This window comes from Cariama cristata, unplaced genomic scaffold (genome assembly GCF_000690535.1).
Source record: "Cariama cristata isolate BGI_N322 unplaced genomic scaffold, ASM69053v1 scaffold20989, whole genome shotgun sequence".
NCBI lineage: Eukaryota > Metazoa > Chordata > Aves > Cariamiformes > Cariamidae > Cariama > Cariama cristata.
The window spans coordinates 68202-92244 of record NW_009634399.1 but is presented as its reverse complement, the minus strand read 5'-3'; the positions used below and the strand labels follow the sequence as shown (position 1 = coordinate 92244).

Sequence of the window (24043 nt, the reverse complement as noted above, 5' to 3'; positions counted from 1 at the left end):
TCTTTAGAAGTAGAATTTATACACAAATATTTTTTCATTGCTTACTTTGCACACCAGAATGCTAGAAGGCTTTTAATTTTCTGACATGTATAAAGATAATTAGAACACTGTATGGACTTGCTTAATTTCTTGGATTTCAATTATTTATATGCAAAATTCATAACTTGCATGTAGCCTTCAAAGTTCAAACAAAAGGCCCACATTAGCACTGTGCTAAATAAATTTATATTTCATCTATTTAATTTTAAATTTATTTAATTATAAATTTATATTTGATTCTCCTGGGAACTATATTGTTTTTGAAAACTGAGAAGCCTAGTTTATCTATTCAACTTCTAAAATTTTTAACCAAAAAATTTGCACATAAGCATAAAACCAGTTTCAGAGCAGGTAATTGCATTTCTGACTCTCAATTCTTTTGTTTTAACTATTCGCTGCTTCTTTATCAGATCTTTAACAATGTCTGAATACAGGCATTGATAGCGTGGAATAGGATTATTGTCAAACATAATTAAAACCACATGGTTTTCCCAACTGCATAGCAGGCAAAATTTCACTGAGATCTCAGCCCTGTTACTATTTATCTGTGCTGCTCTCTACTTTTATCTGTCTGCTTCCTATCTGGCTTCTTATCTATTTCAGGTATTTTTCTTTGCGAAACTCTAAGAAGTGTAATTTCTGATAGGACTCTGACCAAGAAATGTTCACAATGTTCTAAAAAAACAACCTCCAACAATACTCCTTTCTTTCTCTGGACTGCAAAAGCCATTGAGTACTAACCTGCTCACTATCTCACGTCTGAATTCAGTTCAAAATCCTAGCCAGATTTGCTCAGCCTCTTTCATTGTTAAGGTACTTTATGGCCCTCCTGAGATGCTGGGAGAGAAATTTGGCTGTAATTAGTTGCAGAGATGGATCGAACAGTCAGTCAGTAGGTGCTCACGTTGAACTGCACGTCTTTCTTTCTTGCCAGATTGTTGGCTGTGACCGCCAGCTGGGAAGCGCTGTCAAGGAAGACAACTGTGGGGTCTGCAATGGCGACGGGTCCACCTGCCGGCTGGTTCGAGGCCAGTATAAGTCCCAACTCTCAGCAAATAAACGTAAGCTGTCCCTTCTGGTAAAGTGCCATCTTCCCCTGTTAGTGAAATATGCATTTCTTGCAAGATAGATTTCACCCCACTCTTTCTCAGGCACTTGAATGATCATGGTCAGCCTGGTTGTCCCCACAGTTTCTTCCCCCTTGGGTTAAATCAGGCTTTCTCAGACTACACCTCTGGCTGTGGGGGTGGACAGAGGGTTGTGGAAAGGTGTCACCAGTATATTCCCCATCTCAGCTAGCTAGTTAGTTGCTTGGGAGGAGCAGGAGAATGAGAAGAGCTGGCTCTACCCACACTGCTCTGGCTGCATTAGTTGGCTCAGCACAGGACTCGGTCTGTGCTGCTCTGAACAGAGTGGTTTGTGCTGCTCTACAGCAGAGGGGAAGCCTGGGGCAATGGTGGTGCCAGCGTGGCACAGTGCTCCCTCCCAGACCTACACCTGCAGCATGTCTGCATGCATGCTGAGCATGGTGACTCAGTCCTAGGGTGGACTGAGGGGCTTAAGTCATCAAGAGGTGCCACCTACATGGATGAGCACGGACAGATGTGGGTTTTCCTGCACACTCTCTGAGCCAGCTTCAACTCAGAGTGGTAAAGCAACATTAGTGTGCCCCAGTGACAGCGTTAGTTTATCCTGGACCCCAAGCAGGCTTTTCAGCCTCGTTACAGCACCATAGATGGAGCTATGAAAGTTTTGGGATGAGAGATAGCATTGTCCGAAAAGCGGGGTTCATTCACTCTATGTGCAATATGCCAATATATACACAGAGCAGAGGTATATTATTCCATGTCTATACAGAGACTGGTGCTATAGGGGGTACTCCCACAAAGCTAGTACACCCTTGAAAATCACGCAGCAGCTTCTATACAGGATAGAAACAAACAAACTGCCCAAAAGCGAATGTTTGTTTACTTGTGATTGCATTCAACAAAAAATCATCTGCGCACGTCTCATTACCAAATCACTTAGTTATACTAAGGTGGTACTAAATTTGCATCTAAAATCTCCTCCTAGGGTTGTGTTTTTCAGCATTATCATGAAATTGTAACAAGCTAAGTTCATCATGCACTTACTATAGTGCAGCTGTGTGTCTGTGTTTGCTAACTGAGAAGGAGAGAGTAGGAGAAAGAAAAAGAGAGAAGGAAGGAAGGAAAGAAGGAAGGAAGGAAGGAAGGAAGGAGGCAAGGAAGGAAGGGAGGAAGGGAGATTAGGAGATGGAGAGGGACAGGGGAGGGGAGGGTGGGGAGGGGGAGAGAGAGGGGATAGCAAAGAAAGGAGGATGGAAGGAAGAAATGACTGAAGGAATAAACCAAGGAATGAAGTGAGAAAGGAAGAAAGAAGGGATGAAAGAAAGAAAGAAAGAAGGAAAGAAACAAAGAAAGAAAAACTATTTTGTATGAAGGAAATTAATAATCTTCATAAGAGTTCCATTGCAGAAGCAGAACTGCACATTAGAGGGCAAAGGAAATAAATTACAAAGACATAGGAATGGAATTTCACCTCATTCTTACTGTTTCTGTAACGTGCATGAACAGATTCAGAAATCTCCAGGCTGCTTAAGACATGGTAGTATTTGTATACTTTTTTGTATACAATTGTATACAATGAAATGTCTTTTTCTGTAGGAATAATTTATTGTTTTTCAGTTGCTTTGCAGTAAAAAGATGCCTCTCTGTTTTCTACTGCGGATAAAGGCACTAATATATTATGCACAGAACTAAAATGTTATTAAAATAGAGTCCCTGCTCCCAGTGGTTTGCTATTAAATGTAAAGAATCATAGAATCATAGAATCAGAGAATGGTTTGGTTGGAAGGGACCTTAAAGATCATCTGCTTCCGATTCCCCTGCCATGGGCAGGGACACCTTCGTCCCCCCTGCCAGGGGCGGGGCCCCCTTCCACTACACCAGGTTGCTCAAAGCCTCATCGAACCTGGCCTTGAACACTTCCAGGGATGGGGCACCCACAACTTCTCTAGGCGACCTGTTCCAGTGTCTCACCACGCTCACACTGAAGAATTTCTTCCTAATATCTAATCTGTCTACTCTCTTCCATTTTAAAGCCATTGCCCCTTGTCCTATCACTCCATGCCCTTGTAAAAAGTCCCTCCTCAGCTTTCTTGTAGACCCCTTTAGGTGCTGGAAGGCTGCTATGATGTCTCCCCAGAGCGTTCTCTTCTCCAGACTGAACAACCCCAACTCTCTCAGACTGTCCTCATAGGAGAGGTGCTCCAGCCCTCTGATCATCTTCATGGCCTCATCTGGACTCGCTCCAACAAGTCCCATGTCCTTCTTGTGTTGGGGGCCCCAGAGCTGAAGGCAGTACTGCAGGGGGGTCTCCCCAGAGCGGAGTAGAGGGAGAGAATCCCCTCCCTCGACCTGCTGGTCACACTGCTTTGGAGCAGCTCAGGATATGGCTGGATTTCTGGGCTGTTAGCGCACATCGCCAGGTCATGTTGAGCTTCTCATCAACCAGCACCCCCAAGTCCTTCTCCTCAGGGCTGATCTCAATCCATTCACCACCCAGCCTGCATTTGTGCTTGGGATGGCCCCGACCCACATGCAGGATCTTGCACTTGGCCTTGTTGAACTTCATGAGCTTCACGTGGGCACACCTTTCAAGCCTGTCAAGGTGCCTCTGGATGATATCCCTTTCCTCTAGCATGTTGACAGCACCACACAGCTTTGTGTCATCGGCAAACTTGCTGAGGGTGCATTCAATCGCACTGTCCATGTCACCAACAAATATGTCAAACAGCACCAGTCCTAGAATCCACCTCTGACGAAGGCCATTCATCACCGGTCTCCACTTGGATGTCAACCTGTTGACCACAACTCTTTGAGTGAGACCATCCAGCCAATTCCTTATCTACTGACTGGTCCATCCATCAAATCCGTCTCTCCAATTTAGAGACAAGAGTGCTGTGCAGGTCAGTGTAAAATGCTTTGCACAAGTCAGGCAGATGACATCAGTTGCTCTTCATTTATCCACCAATGCTGTAACCCCATCGTACAAGACCACCAAATCAGTCAGGCACGATTTGCCCTGAGTGAAGCCATGTTAGCTGTCACCAATCACCTCCTTATTTTCCATGTGCCTTAGCATAGTTTCCAGGAGGATCTGCTCCATGATCTTACTGGGCACAGAGGTGAGACTGACTGGCCTGTAGCTTCACAGGTCTTCCTTTTTTCCCTATTTAAAAATGAGGGTTATGTTTCCCCTTTTCCAGGAACTTCCCTGGACTGCCATGACTTCTCAAATATGATGGATAATGGCTTAGCCACTTCTTCTGCCAGTTCCCTCAGGACCAGTGGATGCATCTTATCAGATCCCATGGCCTTGTGCACCTTTTGATTCCTTAGATGGTGTCGAACCTGATCTTCTCCTACAGTGGCTGTTTCTTCATTCTCCTGGTCCCTGTCTTTGCCTTCTTCGACTTGGGCTGTGTGGTTGGAATATAGAATGCTATATAGGTAAAAGAAGAGATGGCAGAAAGTGTAGTCTTAGAGAGAGACAAATGTGAAAAAAATGTTGGAGAATGGATTGTTAAAGACACATTTGCATGCAAATAATTGTTGTATAGAACTGAAGTAGATAATGAGATTTTGTATGCTCTCTGTGGCATTATTCTCTCCACTGCTATAGACATACATGTTATTATTTCAAATTTTTCAATTTTGAATTTTTTTCAAATTTTTCAAATATTTCAAATTTCAAATTCTTCAAAAGTAAGTGCTCCTTTAAATTATTCTTTTACAATTGTAAAGGCACATTTATGGATCTCTTTCACATGTGTGAATTAATATGAACTCTTTTTGAGGTTTGCTTCCAAACAGTTTATATACATGCTGTGAAAATTTGAGATTTTAAATGTTGAAAAGCTTTTAAAAATCTACTCTGTGTTTATTTCCTTCATTTATCTTCCTCAGTGCTGTTTAAATACCTGTCACTTTGGCACTTTGTCTGCATCAGCATCTTGCTTATTTGTCACTGTAAATGTATCTACATAAACATACCTGGGATCAGGGCCTGATTTATTTGCTGGAATGACTGGATTACATTTGGCTAGTCAATAGCTTACTTCCCAGTTATCTATAAAATAATACTTGTTTCTCCAGAATTATATCTATTTTGTCCATGGTATGAGCAAGGCATTAAAAGCCTGTGTAAGCCAGGCTGCCGTGCAACGTAGGAAAAATCAGAAGGGACCACATATCAGCAGAGGTGTTCTGTGGGCTTACTCGGGATATTTATTTGCCTAACAGAGCACAGCATTCAATTTTGAAGACTGTGCTAGGGAAATTTGACTGTGACCTTTATTCCAGCGCTGTCCCAATAGTTTCTGAAGTTGTTTATATCTCAAAACCACCTCAGACACAGTCTTGAGCTCATCATACTGAATTCATTTTCTCTTGGTGCTCGTATCCAACTCCCTTCTCCATGCCGTTTATATCATGCAAAGGCACAGGAGAAGGATAGTACTGGAAAGAAGTTCATAGAGCTTTTAAACACTTAGCACTTGCTACAGGAACAGCTTCTTCAGTATTTATAGGGGTAGTATACATCTTCCAGTGGCCTCGGAAACAGAAGCATAGCAGGGCAGGAGGCAATGTGACATTGAATTCTCTCCTACATGTTTAGGAAAAAAGGAAGAACCTGTGTCTATGTTCTTGTTTCTATTAAAAAAAAAAATAAAATAAAAAAAAATTTAAAAAGCTACAAAAGACTTTGTTCGTTCCAGAAATATCCTTTTGTCTTAGTCCTAAGCTTGGGTGGTTCAATCTTTCTAAGTCTGCAGAACGCTAATCTTTCTTTTTTCATATAATATCTCCTTTTTTTTTTTGTATGTATCTTCCTATGGATATGATCTGTATTTAAGCAGGTTCTTTTGTGCTCACCAAGGAGCTGGAGCGTTGATCTTGTAAGTGGTGGGTGAATTCCTGATCACCTTGTGCAAAGTTAGTATTACCCTAAAAAAGGATGGACATCTGCTAGTGAAGTAGATTAGTTCTTTTAAAAGAGAATTGTAGAAATTGCTATGCTGAGGCAGAATGGATATTTAACTGATTACTCTTGCCATGGTTGTCACAAACAGCTCCAGATTTCCACTGAATATCAATAGTAATGGGGAAATAGAAACAAGCTATTCTTCATCATGAGAACTGACAGTTAGATCATTTGGACAAAATCCAAGTTCAAAATCCAAAACCGGAAGAAACTGATCTCTCACAGGAATGTGATGAATGTACCTGACATATAGGCTTTGCCTAAATCCCTGTGCTTTCTTCACAGCCTTGGGCCACTGTCCTCTCAGTTTTCTGGGACTCTCCCTTGCCTCCCTATCCGCCTTCTCTGGAGGAAACCAACCGCCTGTTAATACATTTCACACCTTTTCTTCTTGAGTGCTCCACACAGCTGCTCCACAATCTGCCTCTCTGCTTATTATTGGAGGGAGCGGTTGCTAAATGTTACCATACTTACTTTCACATGTCTCTTCACAGGAAACATCTCCTTCTTATCACTGTTAACCTTAGGAAATTATCCTTCACTCCCAACTACTTCTTCTTTGTGAAAGCAGGAAGCACTGCGATAAGCGTAAATCCCACTGAGCTTTGCGTTTCACAGAAAGTTTGCTAGGATTTCAAATAGAAAGCAACAAAAGATCAGGTGAAATATAGTCCAAGCAATACCCTGAAGAGATATGTTAAGAATACATGATATATAAGCCTGTATGACCTTTAAACTGTCCGATTTTAGTGTGACATATCAGTGAGTTGTTAACTCTCCAGCACAAAGCTCATAATTGACAGATAGTCAAATATAATAAGAGACCGTCTTTAAACAAGACTTGTAAGAAGACTATTAATATTTTTTGAAAAATTGAAGTCATTGTTTTCCCAGACTCATTCCACATTTCACATTTTTGAGATAATATAGCTTTGGATGAATGGATGTGTTGTTTAAAAGAAGTACCTGTTTCTTGCAGTTTTCCCTCTTTCTGTTGCGCCTCTTCATTTTTTAACAGAAAATTACGACATTGGTAACTATTTTGCTGGTAACTGTGGATCCTGATTTAGCTGGGCTGGAACAGATTTCCCAGTTTGATCTGGTCAGAAACTTAAGGCCCCAGCTCATGTGTTTGGGTGAAAGATAATATGCTTTTATTTGCTGAGTTAGCCTTACCTGACAAAGCAACACATTGCTTTAAGAGCAGCGTTATAGTTCTTGCTAGTGGGCATTAGATGACAGAAAAGTGAGCAGTTTTAAAGAACAGATAGTGAAAGGAGTTTCTTTCCTCTCATGTATACCACCTCCCCCTAAAAAATCCTGTTAGGCATGCGAACTTTTTGTTTCCCAATGTTTAGTTACAGGAGAAGGAGGTAGAAAGGACAGGGAAAGGTGAATGAAGAACATAGGCATGTTTGTTATTCCAGGTGAGCGTTCTCTGGGCACCCACTCCTCAACCCAGGCACAGAGTTGGGAGCATTTTCTAGCGTCTTCTGACACCTTTCCTTCCTATCTCCCTTCAGGACATTTCTGACATTACTGCCTCTTTAGAAATGCTGACCTTCCTAACTTTCACAGCAACGTATGACCTACACGCTACTTCAACCTCAGTTTAAATCCAATTCGCCAAGCTCCAAAGGGCTTCATAGGCGCAAAATCCTGCTGTAAGACCTGTTCACATGACAGTCTAATGGCCTTCTGTATTTCCAGGGGTTTTCTGTTCATGGTGTGGAAAGGGAAGCAGAATTACAGCACTTCTAGTCATTAAAATAAAAAGTGTGAAAGGGAAGGCAGTGGGAAATCATCACATGGCATGGGCGGGTCCATGGAGAAGCTGTAGGATTCAGCTGGGAAAGAATCAAGTGAAGGAATGGGCTGTTCTGGTTAAACAACAGAATAGGCTTATTCTTCTTTATTTCACCACAAACAAATTCAAAAGACTTGGAAGAGGTTTAAGTGGAGTCATGGTAAAATAGAAAGCTATTAGTTACTTTTGAAATCCAGAAATGGTTATGAAGGAGTTGAGAATAAAGAAAATCAACAGGTTTGGGTTCTTCTAAGTGGAAGGTTCTTACCACAATTTACAGTTCTTTTTTCAGATTTGTAATGTTCTCTCATAATTCATAGAGTTGTTTAATTGGTCCAAAGGTTTTTCTTTTGACTGTCTTGTAAGCACCTATTTCACTACTTTTTTGAAAACAGATGGGAATTTCTTTGCTTATTTACTCCATGCATTTTTGCCTTCCCACAGTGGATGATACAGTGGTTGCTATTCCCTATGGAAGCAGGCAAGTTCGCCTCGTGTTGAAAGGACCTGATCATTTATGTAAGTAGAAAAAGTTCCTGTACATTTGTTTAAGAAAGCCTTGCTAACCCACAGTACTCTGTTGACACTGTGGTATCTGATTTCCTTCTCTCAGATCGCTGATTTTGACACAGGGATGAGTAGTGCCCTCAGAAGCTCTCCTTGGACCCTGTTAAAGGCTTTTTTCAGGGCAGAGCTTGGCCAACTTTGCAGAATCCTCTGCCACTCCATAATTTTTCAGTCATTTCTGCTTGCTTATCCTTTGGCTGGCTTGCTTGGTGCCAAGTGCTTTTGTTTAAAAATAATAAAATATATCCCACTGAATGAAGAAATATTGAGGACGCTAAAGTATAAGCTTCCCTGCAGCTGAGCTTAGCCATCAAGCTGCTCATGACTTTAACATGCTTCTGTTACGATAATGTCTCTTACTCCCATAGATGCACACACACTTGCACGTGCACACCCACACTAAATCACAGAATCACAGAATCGATTTGGTTGGAAGAGACCTCTGGGATTATTGAGTCTGACCTTTGCCCTAACACCACCATGTCAATGAGACCATGCCGCATCCAGTCTTTTCTTAAACACCTCCAGGGATGGGGACTCCACCACCTCCCTGAGCAGTCCATTCCAATGCCTAACAACCCTTTCTGTGAAGAAACATCTCCCCATTTCAAGCCTGAACTTCCCCTGGTGCAGTTTCAGAATATGGCCTCTTGTCCTGTCACTAGTTGCCAGGAGAAGAGGCCGACCCCCACCTCACTACAACTCCTTTCAGGTCATTGTAGAGAGCGATCAGATCTCCCTTCAGCCTCCTCTTCTCCACACTAAGCAACCCCAGCTCCCTCAGCTGCTCCTCATAAGACTTACCCTCCAGACCCTTCACCAGCTTCGTTGCCCTTCTCTGGACTCACACCAGCACCTCAATGTCTTTCTTGTAGTGCGGGTCCCAGAACTGGACACAGTATTCGAGGTGTGGCCTTACCAGTGCCAAGTACAGGGGACAACCACTTTCCTAATCCTACTGGCCACACTATTCCTGATACAAGCCAGGATGCCACTGGCCTTCTTGGCTACCTGGACACACCACTGTCTCATGTTCAGCCAACTGTCAACCAGCACCCCCAGATCTTTTTCCACTTGACCGTTTTCTAACCATTCTTCCCCCAGCCTATAATGTTGCATGGGGTTTGTGTGGCCAAAGTGTAGGACCCGGCACTTGTTCTTGTTGAACCTCATGTCGTTGGTCTTGGCTCATCTATCCAGCCTGTCCAGGTCCCTCTGCAGAGCCTTCCTACCCTCCAGCAGATCGACACTCCCACCCAAACTGGTGTCATCTGCAAATTTACTGAAAGTGCCCTCAATCCCCACATCCAGATCATCTATGAAGATGTTAAACAGCACTGGCCCCAAAACTGAGCCCTGGGGAACACCACTAGTGACAGGCCACCCACTGGATTTAGATCCACTGACAACAACTCTCTGGGCCCAGCCATCCAGCTGGTTTTTTACCCATCGAAGAGTCCACCCATCTAAGCTGCAAGCAGCCAATTTATTTAGGAGGATGCCACAGGTAACTGTGCCAAAAGCTTTACTAAAGTCTAGGCAGACAACATCCACAGCCTTTCCCTCATCTACCAAGCGGATCACCTTGTCAGAGAAGGAAACCAGATTGGTCAAGCATGATCTTCCTTTCATAAATCCATGTTGGCTGTCCCTGATCCCCTGGTTGTCCTGCATGTGCTGTGAATGGCACTCAGGATGATCCTTTCCATAACCTTGCCCAGAACCAAGGTCAAGCTGACAGACCTGTAGTTCCCCAGATCATCCTTCCAACCCTTCTTGTAGATGGGCATTACATTTGCTAACTTTCAGTCTGCTGGAACTTCTCCAGTTAACCACGACTGCTGGTAGATGATTGCGAGTGGTTTGGCAAGTTCTTTTGCTGGTTCCCTCATTACTCTGGGTTGAGTTCCATCAGGGCACATAGACTTAGGAGAGTCTAACTGGCACAGCAATCACCACCCACCTCCTCCTGGATTATGGGGGACTCATGCACATCCCCATCCTTAACTTCTGACTCTGGGGGCTGGGTGTCCTGAGGACACCTGGTCTTGGTATTGAAGACTGAAGCAAAGAAGGGACTGAGCACTTCTGCTTTTTCCTTATCCCCTGACACTACACTACCCTCTGCATTCAGCAAATGATGGAGACTCTCCCTGACCCTTGCTTTGCTGCCAATGTATTTAGAGAAACCTATTTTTGTTATCTTTAACTGCAGTGGCCGAAACACGTTCTTCTCCTTTACCAAAAGGTAATAGGACTTTCCTGCAGCACAGACCAGTTAGAGTCCTCTATGCTTGTCAGTGTAAATACAAACATTAGTGGCAGCAAGGAAGTGAAACACCAAATCATCCCCACTGTCTTCAGATTTCTTTTGCCTAAATAACTTACATTCAGTGGCAAAATAAGAGGTGGTTTATCAGTCTTGTTCTGTAGCTCACTGCTTGTGTTGAGAAAGCAGTGGGCATGTCATAACTTTTTAATGGTTCTTTAGATTTAGAATTGTGAATAAAGGCCAGCAAATTACAGGTTATAAACTAAGAAAAAATGTATTATGTTTTTCTTAAAAGTTCAAATGCTGCCTGTGCTTCAATTTTAAGTGGCTCTTTGGGTATTTCTGAGCTGCTCCACTCTGGTTATTATTACTTGGGAAAGTAAATGATTTACACTCATCCTTTCTCTCCTGTCTTCTTTCTCAGTATAGATATTCTCTTTCAAGGTAGAAAAATTTCATAATTTTATTATTTTTTCAGTTAAACTGAACTGTAAGACAACCTAAAGACAAATGAGATTTTAGCAGGAGAGATTGATCTAAAGCTCTCTTCACTCAGGCCATATCACATTTCAGGACAAAAAGATTTGAACCAGTGAGGTCTGCCTGAGTCACTGGTTGAGATTTAGATTAACTGCTCTATGTAAACATGAATAAGTCCAAATACATCTCTTTCTTGTTTCAGATGTCTCCATAAATCTTCCTGTTCACCCATCAAAGGATTTTATATACGTATGAGCTACAATCAGTTGTGGGGGAGAGAGTATTTTGCCCTGTGAACTTTGGTTGTGGGAGAAGTCAACAGGAGGTCGATTATATATACACAAGTCTTAAAACCGTATTTATCCCTGATGCTTGCAGCCTTGTCCAGAAATAAATATATGGCTGAGTACATCAAAAAGGAAGAGACTAGTCTCACTGAAAATTCAGGAATTCATTAATACAGAGCAAATTCTTAGTGTACATCAACAGCAATTCCTTCACAAATTAATTCCCATGACCCATCCTGAAAAGCAGTCTAATTACTGCAATTATCATTTTCCCCCTAATTAACAACCTAATACGTGATAATAAAAACAGTTCTCACATTTACTGTCTCTGAAAGTATGATTTCATCACAGATTAATATTATGTCCCCAGCTAACTCAGATTTTGCCCTAGCTGCCTCTGTATGTGAGAGAAGATTTTGTACATAATTTCACAAATACATGTGAAAGGATTATAGCTTTGCAATCCTTCATGATGAAACGCGTTGTCACTTCGAAATAACTACGAGAAACAGTTTACTACTGAACGTGCTGTAAGGCGTAATCTGGAGTTGATAGGGAAGCTAGCTAGATGATGGAACAAATCTGCTTTCTGACTGTTGATTTCCATTTAATAAATTATTTTATATATTTATTATGATTTAACAACCAGTAGTAACTGCTACCAAACTGTGTCTGAATTAATGCCCAATTTTTGGGAGCTGTGAATGCAAAGAGTGCCAAAGTGAGAGCTCAGGAGGGTTCATGACTCGCCTTCCTTTCCTACTCTGCTGGAATGGATCAGACTTCTTCTGGAGAGGAGGAAGGATTGCTGTCCTACTGATCTATCTTTCCTGGATGTTTTGCTTTCAGTTAATTGTCTACCACAGCAACATGTGGTTAGTGATCCACCTTTGAACTGAAAGAGGGAACAGCAACTTAACAAAGCCAGCAGTCATAGACGAAGGTCTGAGTCATGTTCTGCATAGGAGAGTGACTTACGGAGAGTGAGACAAATGACAGCAAATATACCTAACTAGGAATGGATTAATATGTCTGGAAGAGAATAAAAACATGACCTATGGGTGAGGAGGTGAACGCGGAACTAGAAGTCTAAGGGTTGAACAAAGCCAAAAAGCAGATGGAGAATTTAAAAAAAAAAAAAAGGAAAATATGGGAATGTGAATAAACTGTGGAAAGGAACAAAAAAGTTTTCATGATTCTAGGAGGCAAATCTGCACCACCACTGTTTTGTGTTGTTTTTCTTTTTCTGCCTTCACTTACTCTTACTTCAAATTATAATGCTATAGTTTCCTGTTAATTTGTTTGCATTTGTCAGATTTGGAAACCAAGACTCTCCAAGGTGTGAAGAGTGAAAACAGCCTGAGCTCCACAGGCTCCTTCCTCATGGACAATTCTAGCATTGACTTCCAGAAGTTTCCTGACAAGGAGATATTAAGAATATCTGGACCTCTCAGTGCAGACTTCACTATCAAGGTGAGGGTCATTGGTCATTGACCTCTTAGAGCAACATAAAGACAAGATGCATTAGAAAGATGAGAGAGATTTTTCTAGATCTTAATTTTCCAGTAGACATTTACCACAAAGCCTAGTTCAAGCCAGCTCTTGAACTATACATGAAATTCTTTACATTTACATATCTGATGAAAGCCTCATTGGACACTTCTCAGGAAACAGACTGAATTTATACCAAGAAGGGCATACTCAAAGTGTGCCCTAAAGAGAAAAGATGAACTCATTATAAGAAAAGGCAGATTACTTTCTGTATGTGCTGCTGATGGACGTATAAATCAAGGACATGTAGCTTGCTTTGTCTGTGACAAGTAAAAACAGAGAAAGTCTGTATCTTTGGCCCATGATTTGTGGGGTTTATACTAGTGTAATTGCACAAAAGACTGTAAGGGAGTGGAGAATGTGGTCCCCAAGCTCCAAAATAAATGGGATGAATTTTCTTGAGAAATCATGGTGGCATTTTGAAGTTCTGCTTTGTGTTGCACTGGCAATAAGAATAAAATTGTTTCCTCCCGTTAGAGCATTTCTATTCTTCCAGGTAATATAAAACACATTGCTGGAAGCAATGCACGCATTCTGTGGGAAAACACACATACAAAAATGAACATTGGGGAATTACAATAAAATAAATCTTTTTCCAGTAGGTCCAAGGAACTTTAAGGATTTCAGCTGTAAAACTGTAAAATCTGTATCATGTCCAGGACTACATAAATTTTTCACCAAGGGCCCCAGAGGTAGATGACATTTGCTTTAACCTAGAGCTGATGGCAGCTAGAAGTTTAACAGTGAACTGGAAAATGTAGTAAGTGATTGGGTTGGGTTAAGCTGGGCTGTGCTGGAATCGGTTAGCTCAGGAAGTAGCAGAGGTCTGTAGACTGTCCTCTACCCATCTTGGTATGTTAGCAGCACAAAAAGCAAGCTGAGATTATCAGGATTGGTTCACAAGGAGAAGCCTGACCTGAAGAATGCATTCCTTTCTCTTTGAAGGTCAGAATGAAAATGCCTTAATAAAAGAGATGCTGGTCAATTCAAAATGTCTAAAACACTTTTACCTGTAATACATATGATATCCAGATGATGAACATCAGTGCAATGTAAACAGTGCTGTCCACTTTGCATTATTTGTGCTGTCTATGGATTTAAGGCAGCCTGGTTAGTTAGAATATACCTGCTGGGGACAGCTTGTCATGTAGACCAATGGCCATAAAATGGTAAAAGGAGGGTTGGACTGTGTTCCTGCTATTTCCACTGATACCTTTTATGACAGGGAAAATACCTTTATGCCCTGGCACTTGCATTTCCTTCTCTGTCAAAGCAAGGTAAGAAGCGCTGGTTAAATCAAAGGCAGCACCCTACTTGCATGATGACTGGCCAGTATGGACATACAAGCGGGCTAGGCGTGGGCAGAACAGACACTGTTGAGTTGAGATTAAACTGTTTTAACAGTTCTGCTATGTGTTTGAACTTTTTGAAAGTCAGAGTATCACCGCTCAGCAGGTGTTAATTTATTGATATACCCATTGTCTTAAGTGGATATAGAAAAATGCGCAAACAAAACCGCTGTCCACAGTTGTAGGATCTTTTCTAAGGTTAACATTGTATTTTGCCTTTAATTAGGCACTTAAAAATTCCTTGCATTTGAATCACAGTTAGTTTTTTAATAAACAGTTATAGAAGATACTTTAGCTATTGCTTCATGCAACAAGTATATTACTCTATACTATTTAATTATTTTTCTAACAGAATCTTCCAGCTTCTGGATATTTCATTTGTTAGATTTTGTTGGATATAGGAGTGCACATACAAATAAGGCTAACACAGGAGTACAAAAATGCGTGCATGCCTGTCAGTTATGTCAGAGTGGGCAACTGCTTTCCATACATACTGTAACCATGACTATTTTGCCTTTAGCTTCTGAAGGTAAAGTACATTTTAAAAAATCACAGGAAAGGCTTCTCCACAGTATTAGCAAGTTTTCCTTACAAAGTGGCATCTCTTTGGGTGTCAAGATTTACTTTCCTGGAACAAGGTAATTTTTACGCAAACAGATCCAAAGGAATTTCTAGATGTAGCAGAACTCTAGTTTTAGGATCATTGTCTCCAGAATGACTGGAACCAGCAGTGTACCCAGCTAGCCAAGAAGGCCAGTGGCATCCTGGCTTGTATCAGGAACAGTGTGGCCAGCAGGATGAGGGAAGTGATTGACCCCCTGTACTCAGCACTGGTGAGGCCGCACCTCGAGTACTGTGTCCAGTTCTGGGTCCCTCACTACAAGAAAGACATTGAGGTGCTGGAGCGTGTCCAGAGAAGGGCAACGAAGCTGGTGAAGGGCCTGGAGAACAAGTCTTATGAGGAGCAGCTGAGGGAGCTGGGGTTGTGTAGTCTGGAGAAGAGGAGGCTGAGGGGAGACCTGATTGCTCTCTACAACGACCTGAAAGGAAATTGTAGTGAGGTGGGGGTTGGCCTCTTCTCCTGGCAACTAGTGACAGGACAAGAGGCCATAGTCTGAAACTGCACCAGGGGAAGTTCAGGCTTGAAATGAGGAGGCATTTCTTCACAGAAAGGGTCGTTAGGCATTGAAATGGACTGCTCAGGGAGGTGGTGGAGTCCCCATCCCTGGAGGTGTTTAAGAAAAGACTGGACGTGGCACTTAGTGGCATGGTCTGGTTGACATAGTGGTGTTAGGGCAAAGGTTGGACTCAATGATCCCAGAGGTTTCTTCCAACCAAATGAGTTCTGTGATTCTCTAATAATCCTTTTCAATTGACTCTGAATGCTCTTATCCAGAGAGGCCAGGTTAGACACCTGGATATAATTCAGCAGTAGAAACTCAATGTGGGAGCTGACATTTAATTTTTTTTATTGGTGACACAGTGTTTTAAAACTGCAAGAAGAAACCTCATGCTGTTCCTATAGGAGCTGAATTGTAGAATTGCTAGATTTCTTGGCTTTGTAATACTGGTAAATTCCTTGTGTGCTAAACTCTTGGTAATATTTACACAAGATATGTTAAATGTTAAATATAATTCCATAAAAGAGCTTTCTTTTTAAAAAATATATGTTTTATCACAAAATAGGAGAAGAATTGGGATTTTTCAAGTTCTTATTTTTTATATTCATAGTTTGAGAATTATAGATCTCCATTATAAACTTTTAATGTTTGAAAGGCAGAAGACCTGGAAAAGATGCCAGTAAACTTAAATTCTACTTGAATTTTTTTCCTAAATTCTGAGGATTTCACAGTTTTGATGTTTTCAATACAAAAATCCAATTCACGTGAATAGAAATACCTTTTTTCTAAAAGAAAAATGTGTCATGTTTGATAAAATCCTGGTGAAATGAAGGTTGGTTTCACTTGGAACTCTTTCTGACTGACATTGTGATCTGGAGAACAAAGCAGTAATATCACATAAGGGAACCTGTCCCTTATTGGCAGAGCTGCCACTGATCTGCTGTGTTGCCAAGGTCACATATTCACCTGTCTGGGCTAATGAATCTTCTCTATTGATACTGTCTATTTCAGACACAAAATAGAGAAACTTGGAGTGACCATTTCATGTCACACATCTGCACTCCTTTGAGCAGGATGAATCAATACTGTCCAATGGAGTCTACAGCTGAAAACGTAATGCTAACGGTCATCACTGATGCAAATACGAACAACCAGTGTTACAGGCTTACTAAAACAGCCAGGGAAGAGTTAGGCCTGGCAAAGCACAGCCTGTTAGGGTTTGGTTCAGAGGCTATGATTTTTGCATAGCTAGGGCACTAGCCCTGTGGCTGAGGTGTGAAGCAGCAAACACCAGTGAGTTTAAAACGAGGTCTGGTAAAGGGTGTTGTCCAGGCTGGGGACTGATTTCGAAGAGAAAACACTGCTGGCCTAGATCTAGACTAGACTAGATTTATGTTGAGTTTTGATCCCTGGTATCAAGTTGAAAGTATTTTCATAGGGCCTGCAAGGATGAACAGCTTTGCATCAGGGATGTGCAGGGCTGGATTGGATAAATGTCTGTCTGGAGGCTGTCAGACAAGTTTGGATTAGGACTGGATTTGTATTGATGTTGTCTTTTGTATTGCTAAGGCGGACAAGCTTTGGTTAACAGGTGCTGCCAGAAGAGGCGGCCTGGCTATTTTTTTGTGCTAGTGGCTGATAGATTTAGAAATGTTGTGGACTGGGTTCCCTTGAACGGAGTTATTGCTGAGATTAGGATTTTGCCCACCAATTGTCCAAAAAGTCATAAAATGGAACTCAAAACTGGATACTGAGTTGCACAGAGCACTAGAGCTAGCCAGACAGTTCTTACCTCACTTGTGAACTAGCACTGGCAGAAACTGCTGGTCAGAGAAATGCATTTGATTAGAATCCACTTTAACAAAACAAAATAAGGTTGGGTCTTAGCCTAGACTTCCTGGGACTTGCAAGGGCATGCCGGAGATAATGCATGTACAGCCAGCCAGCTGGCAGAGAAGTGGATGGACCTTGTCAGGCTAGGGCCAGGATTGGATTAAATAATCACTTTTGAATGAGGATCATGCAGTGATTTATCTTGTGGAATGAAATAAGAAATTATTTTAATACTTGCTTTACAGCAGAGGCCAAAAAATGCAGATTTGCTCTAGCAGCAAAGACCTACTGTTTATGGCTAGCTTATTGTTGGATTTTGGAGATATTAGCATATGGGGATTGGGGGTGATGACAGTAATGGTCTTCTGTGTAATTTAGTTCTGATGCTGGCAAAGATTTCCAGAGAAGATTATATGTCATATTTGGGAGAAGGCTGCAGGTCACATAGGAAGTGGTGAAGGATCTAAACTTGGAAGCACTGCTGGATCAGGGTTAGGATGGTGCTCTTGGGAGTAGATGAGCTAGAACTAAGGCTGAGCACACAGAAATAGTAAGAGTTAAAGTTTAGTTGTGACTGAGTCAAGTTTTGTGTTATCAAGGTCAAATGACCAAAACACTTTGCTTAATCTAGAAGAGACCATTGGAATATAGTCTGTTCATAAGAAAACAATACTAACTCTCAAGATATTTGTCTTGCTGAGGTCCCTTCTGTAAAATGCAGATTGGAGTTAGCTGGAAGTGCTTCTGTAACATGGTCTGTATCACTGCCTTTTATCAACATGTGTTTGCATGCAATACTTTTTTTTTTAGCAATAGTCATAAAAATCACCCATTCTAATTTAAAAAAAATATACTATTATTGTAATAATTTCTAAGTCAACCTCACAAGTAACGACCAGCCTGAAAGGAGACCTAATTTTAATTTATCATGACAAGATCTTGTGATAAGTTCAGAAAAATTCTACCCTTTTTCTCCTGTTTTGGCAAATGCGGTAAAATTTATGCAAAGTCATGTAGTACTGTTTTTGAAAACAATGTACAGATTCTATTTCATATCTGCATTTTTTTTCTATTCAATATAAATTATTCCAATTAATACATTTCTTAGAACATGATCAATCTCCTAAACAACATATTCCATCTATAAGTACTTTGGAACAGTCATAGTAGGTCAAGCAAAAATTCTGCTTCACTCATATTTCTCTTTCAGAGAGGAATTGATTTCAGCTACTGAAAGAAAGAATGCAAGAAACAGGTCAAGGTTACCCTCTGCTTGTAGACCCTCTTTCTTGACTCTCATGTTGCATTTGGACTACTGTGTATAATGACTCAAATGAACCAGTTTTCAGGGATTTATATAGGTCCTTTTGTGCTATATTTGCTCTTTTGACAACATTTATCTTGTGGAATGAGTTCCACAATGAACTAGGCACTGTGTAAAATAAGGAATACATCTAATTTTTAAACCCTTGGTGCAATATTTTCACTGATTCCTTCTGGTTTTCCCACTCTGAGAAACAGGAAATTATGACTACTGTTTACCCCCTTTGTCCATTACTTCTGTATTTGAGATCTCTGTCATCATCTTCTGCCTCTTTCCTAGTGTACTAGTCTATTTAGAATAATCTTTACTTTTATCATAGATGGTCCATACAAGGGTTATCCTTATTTCCCTTCTCTGTCTTTTTTCTGGTTCCACTGTGGATATATGTTCATAATTTTTTATAATATGCATACATATGTCATATATGACTAATATTCAAATATATAAATGTATATTTTTGAAATATCCATTTCCTATAAATGTGTCATTTAATAAAATGTAATAAAACTAAGTAATATTTATTTAATATAAATAGACTAATTATATGATATATTAATATATATGTTGCGAAAAAGTGAACTGCACATAATGATCAGGACATAAATATATGCTACTTGGCCATGTAATGTTCTCTCCTCTTTCCTTCTTCTCTGTAATAATCCATTAATCTTTTTAACTGTTACTGCACAATGAGCTGGTATTTTCAAAGGAATGCCTACAACAAACCTACTACCATTCTGAATAGTAGTAGTAGTTAATGTGGAGGACATTTTCAGGTACAATTAGCATATATAATTAACTGTTTTCTCCGATAGGCATTATTTCTTTTTTGTTGAACTTTAATTTAGTCTGCCAAAGCTTCAAGTGCTTTCACAGTTAGTTTCTTTTTTAGCTTCATAATTTTAGTTTCATAATTTTTCATTAGCGAACTTGGTCAGCTCATGGTTGACCCTTTATCCTGTTCATCTGGGAGTGTGGCTAACAACTCATGCCCTACTACACATCCCTGAGAGATTCCACAGGTCTTTCATCCATTGCAAGAACAGGTTATAGGATTGTTCTTCATTACCCTGTTATCAGTCCATGGGAGAATCTTCTTAACTCATGTGAACTTTGTCTAGGACCTTTGGTGAGGGACCTAGAAGAAAACTGATACCTAAGCTACCTTCATCAATGTCCCTTATGAATCTTTGTCAAAACAAACCACAATGCTCAGAAAGCATCAGCTTTCTCAAGGACCCATCTTTGAGTTCTGTTCTTTATTTTCATTCTCTCTGTTGACCCCATAACAGAGGTAGAGATGATTCATCTGCGATTTCATGCGTTACTCATAAGCCCCTTCTAAAAAATGCTGTTACAATTTTCTATCTGTTTTCCTGTGGTTTAAACAATAGCTTCTTCATGAGAACAGGCTAAATATGATCATATGTGAATTTCATTCCCGTGCTCTTCGAAGAGTATATTATTTGAAACTACTGGGTGGATCTGGAGATGTGTTACCATCAGTGTTACATACTTCTTTAAAACACTGCTGATCTGAAATCTACTGTCAGGTTTTAATTTGAGGCAATAGACATGGTTTCTTAGACATGTTATTTTATATTCCTCTGACAAATTGTTCTTTGTAATTTTTCCTTTTCTTTTTCTATAACTTTTTTCCGGTATCATGTGTAAATTCCCCAAGTCTATCTATTTCAAAAATCAGTCAGTTTTAAGTTCTATGAAGCTTTGGTGCCAATCTTGCTCAGTTTTCATCATTCTAACTTTTTTTTTTTTGTGCCAAACATTACCTTTTTATTTTGTTAATTTTATTTTTATAAAGTATCTATCATAATAGGCTCCTATTTTTTTTTACATTAACTTCTTAGGTATTGCCATGGTTAAATTAAGGTTAACAAATATTCTGCAGTGGGGATTAAGGTGGCTTGCTCAAAGGTGAATTCTCTTACCCTGAGAGCATGGTGGTGGTGGTGAAATAGTCTTTCTGTAGATGAGTGGGGTTTTATGGCTGGTATCCACAGAAGAGATGCAGTAGGGTTGGTTTTGGTGTATTTGGGATTGCCCTTGGTTCTGTGGAATAACTTCAGTCATCTCATTTGAGAAGCTTCTGCTCTTGTTCCACTTAGTAGTGGATTCTGTACAGATATCATAGCTGTTATAGCTGATATAGCAGGCTTCGGTGCTGCCAGCTATCCTAACCAGTCCATTGCACTGATTTTCTATTTTGTTTTTCCTTTGGGGAGAACAATGGAATTTGAGAAAAGATTTGAAACTTCTAACTTTCTCTTTTGGCTTTGTGAGAGATTTCATCTAAAGGCTTTTTAACAGTCATCCTAGTCACCTAAAGGAACACAGCTTAACCCAAGATTGGGGCATGGTGAGCAAGTTCAATTGAGAGATGCTTTGTAAGTCATGTAAATTGGTGATAATGTAATTTCACAATGATTTCTCTGGCTGATTTAGAGGCTTAATTGAGAAGCAATAGATGGAGCTGTCTTCCATATAAAGATAACCCCTAAACCAAGCTAATCCAACACAGGACTATCACAATTAAGGGACATGAATGCAGAAATGGTCAATAGACATGTTCCTTGGAGCAAAAAGGCAGAGCACGCTTCAGCATCCCAAGAGAATTAAGAGGCAAGCTCAGAGGAGTCCTGGTATAGTCCTGTGTTAGACAGTAGGTTTAAAAGCCTTCAGCATCTTTCATGGTTTAAATTTTTTGGCACTTGCAGAAAGTGTTTGGAAAAATAATTTGGAAAAATCCATTAGAACTTTTTTAATAAGCACAATGGTGTGGAGCTAGACCATAACATACCGGCTCAAATTTTGTAAGAGAAAACATGGTATGCAATAATAATTCCCTTTCCTTATCCCCAGTTTGGGATATACACACACACAAGAAGGAAATGGTGTCTTTCCTCTTCCCCCAACACACAACTTCATAAAATAAGAACTTCTTGTTGAATACACTTTTCATGATTCAACCATGCAATTAACATTGATAATTTCTTGGTTATCACTACTGGTTATAAACTCCTGATTAAATTTCACAACCACCCAAGTAAACTGAGTGCAGTTTTGTAGGCCAGGCCATGTGTTCTTCAGTGAACATAAACAAACAGTTCAGGCATATGCTGCCAAAATCAAGGATGAAAGAGTTGACTTTGGGGGACTTTGCTTGTTTGTTTGTTTTTATGTGAACCAATCAAATTTGGGGGCTATAGGAAAAATAACACGATATAAAGATGAAGTAAGATATTGCAGTCTCTTGATCACAGGACAGGTCAGAATAATTAAAAAATATTGTACTGCTTTTGTATTTGAATTATGAGGTCTGTTGTTTTCATTTAACTTTCTGTGGATATCCCCAAAATCAAAACTGCATTTTATCAATCCCAAACTTCACCTGAGCAACAGCTTGTGCCTCTGTTGCACCATCCCAGACAGTCATTTACAAAATCAATTTTAAAAAGCAGAGTACAAGTGATGATTTTTTTCAAGGTCTTTCTACAAGAAAAAAAAAAGAGAGCTCTGTTGCTAGTGACTGTAGGCTAGACAGTTAATTTTTGGCAGATAGTCTGAGAACTAATTTTAACCAACTCTTTATAAGACTGGTGATATTCTCTTGAGTCTTACAAAGTGCTGAGGGTTGCTCTGGTGTTTGGAAAACTCCAAACTCCCTTGAAACCTAAAAGAAGTCAAGGATGATCTCTAGGGTGTTGCAGTGCACAAATGGAGGCTGAGTGCTCTGCAAGATCTGAGTACTTCTGCTGTCTGCAATTAGTAAATTTAGATAGGATTTTATTTGCAAACATAGTGAACAATTGCTATTTTTTCTGGTTGAGTGACCTAAGAATGAAAAACTCACTGTTAGTTAGAGGACTAACTAAAGATTTCCAAGTATTGATCACCTCTTTTTGAAGCTTTGGCATTTCTCAGAGCTAGCAGGGTGTTGCAAGTAGTGCAACGGTAAAAAATTTCACCAATCTCCAGAGCTGAGTATTTCAACGTGTGGAAGTTGGCCCTGGGCAGCAAAACCAGGACATTTCTTAAAGCATTTAGCTATCAAGTGTCACTTTGAGTTTTGCAAGGCTCGAGCAGCCACTGGTGTTTTCTCCCGGATCAAGATCTTAGCTCTAACAAACTGTCAAACAACATAAAGAAGAATTTTTTCCTGTGTGGAATATACGTGCTGTTTATGTGTATATATATTACATGTAATATATATATGTGCTATATATTGTTCCTCTGCTGCTTACAGTGGTCCTTAAAAAATAAATGGTACTGTGCCTGCTTCTTTCATTTGCTTGATTTGCATTATGTTAGCTCATGGCTGCAGTTCATTGTAATCCTTTCCCACCTATGTTGTTATCATGGCTGTATGAGTGACTTCTACATTAGGCTGGAAAAGATCTACATCTGTCTTTTTTCTGTGTCAAAACAGACAGGTAATTCTGCAGACACGCAGGAATAGTCTGCTGGGAAAGGAACTCTTCTGTCCTCCTGATTTTTTCTTTAATGTGATCTCTTTTTCTTCCCCTTCCTCCCTTTTATAGTAGGTTCTGTGTGAGCTCTTGGTCTATTCTTCATGATTCACTGAAGACCATACCACTGAGTAGATCTTCTAAGTTTAAGAATCACTGATGATCCTTAAGAAACAAAGAGTAAGAGCAGAATTCTCTCTAATGAACAACTTTTCTGCACATTCAGATCAGAGACCTCCCCAAATGGCTTCCAGCACAATAGAACATTTTTCCCAGGAGTGCATGAGGCTTTCATGAGCCCAGAAAGACCCTTCTGAACTGTATGATTAATACACCATCCCCACACAAGGAATTAGATATTCTGTTTCTGACATACAGACTCAAACAATATTAATCCATGCAGAAGGCCTCCCATTTGCTGAAGAAGCTGTATTGCAGCTGTATTTTTTTTTCGTATTGGGAATTTACGTCACTGCTTACTTTAATTAGAAAAGGAGAACCTTAGTCTCAGTGGGCCAGATCTCTTACAGCTGTCAATAAATCCTGCAGTATTTTTGCCTTCCTCCTTCTCTTCAAGATATACTTTGATTTGTAATCATGTTTCTGTCCATCAACAGGGGAAAAAAAAATAAACAACCAGATTACACTGTTCAGTTCAATACGTCACATTTTTGCTTCTGTTTCACAGTCTACTCTTTGATGGTGTCTCTTGGTGTTTGGAAAGAGCGAAAATGAAAGGCAGATTGAAAAAATGGTGTTTCCAAAACAGGACAACTTGTTCAAAACATAGGAAAAGAAAAAGGAGGCAGTGCTGAAACAGTTTAAGCTGTCTGAAAAAAAGAACAGGGAGGATTGCTCCT

The 24043-nt window shown here is 40.2% G+C and overlaps 1 protein-coding gene across 1 annotated transcript in view; it reads left to right on the top strand.

Moving 5' to 3' along the window:
* Nucleotides 1-973: 973 nt before the first annotated feature.
* ADAMTSL1 (ADAMTS-like 1) overlaps nucleotides 974-24043 on the top strand; it is a gene marked incomplete at both ends in the record, with an annotated part of 87958 nt that continues 64888 nt past the window's right edge. The window contains 3 exons of the mRNA XM_009707145.1: nucleotides 974-1100; nucleotides 8357-8431; nucleotides 12834-12991. Coding sequence (XP_009705447.1) covers nucleotides 974-1100; nucleotides 8357-8431; nucleotides 12834-12991 — 360 coding nt within the window. The remainder of the gene's footprint in view (nucleotides 1101-8356; nucleotides 8432-12833; nucleotides 12992-24043) is intronic.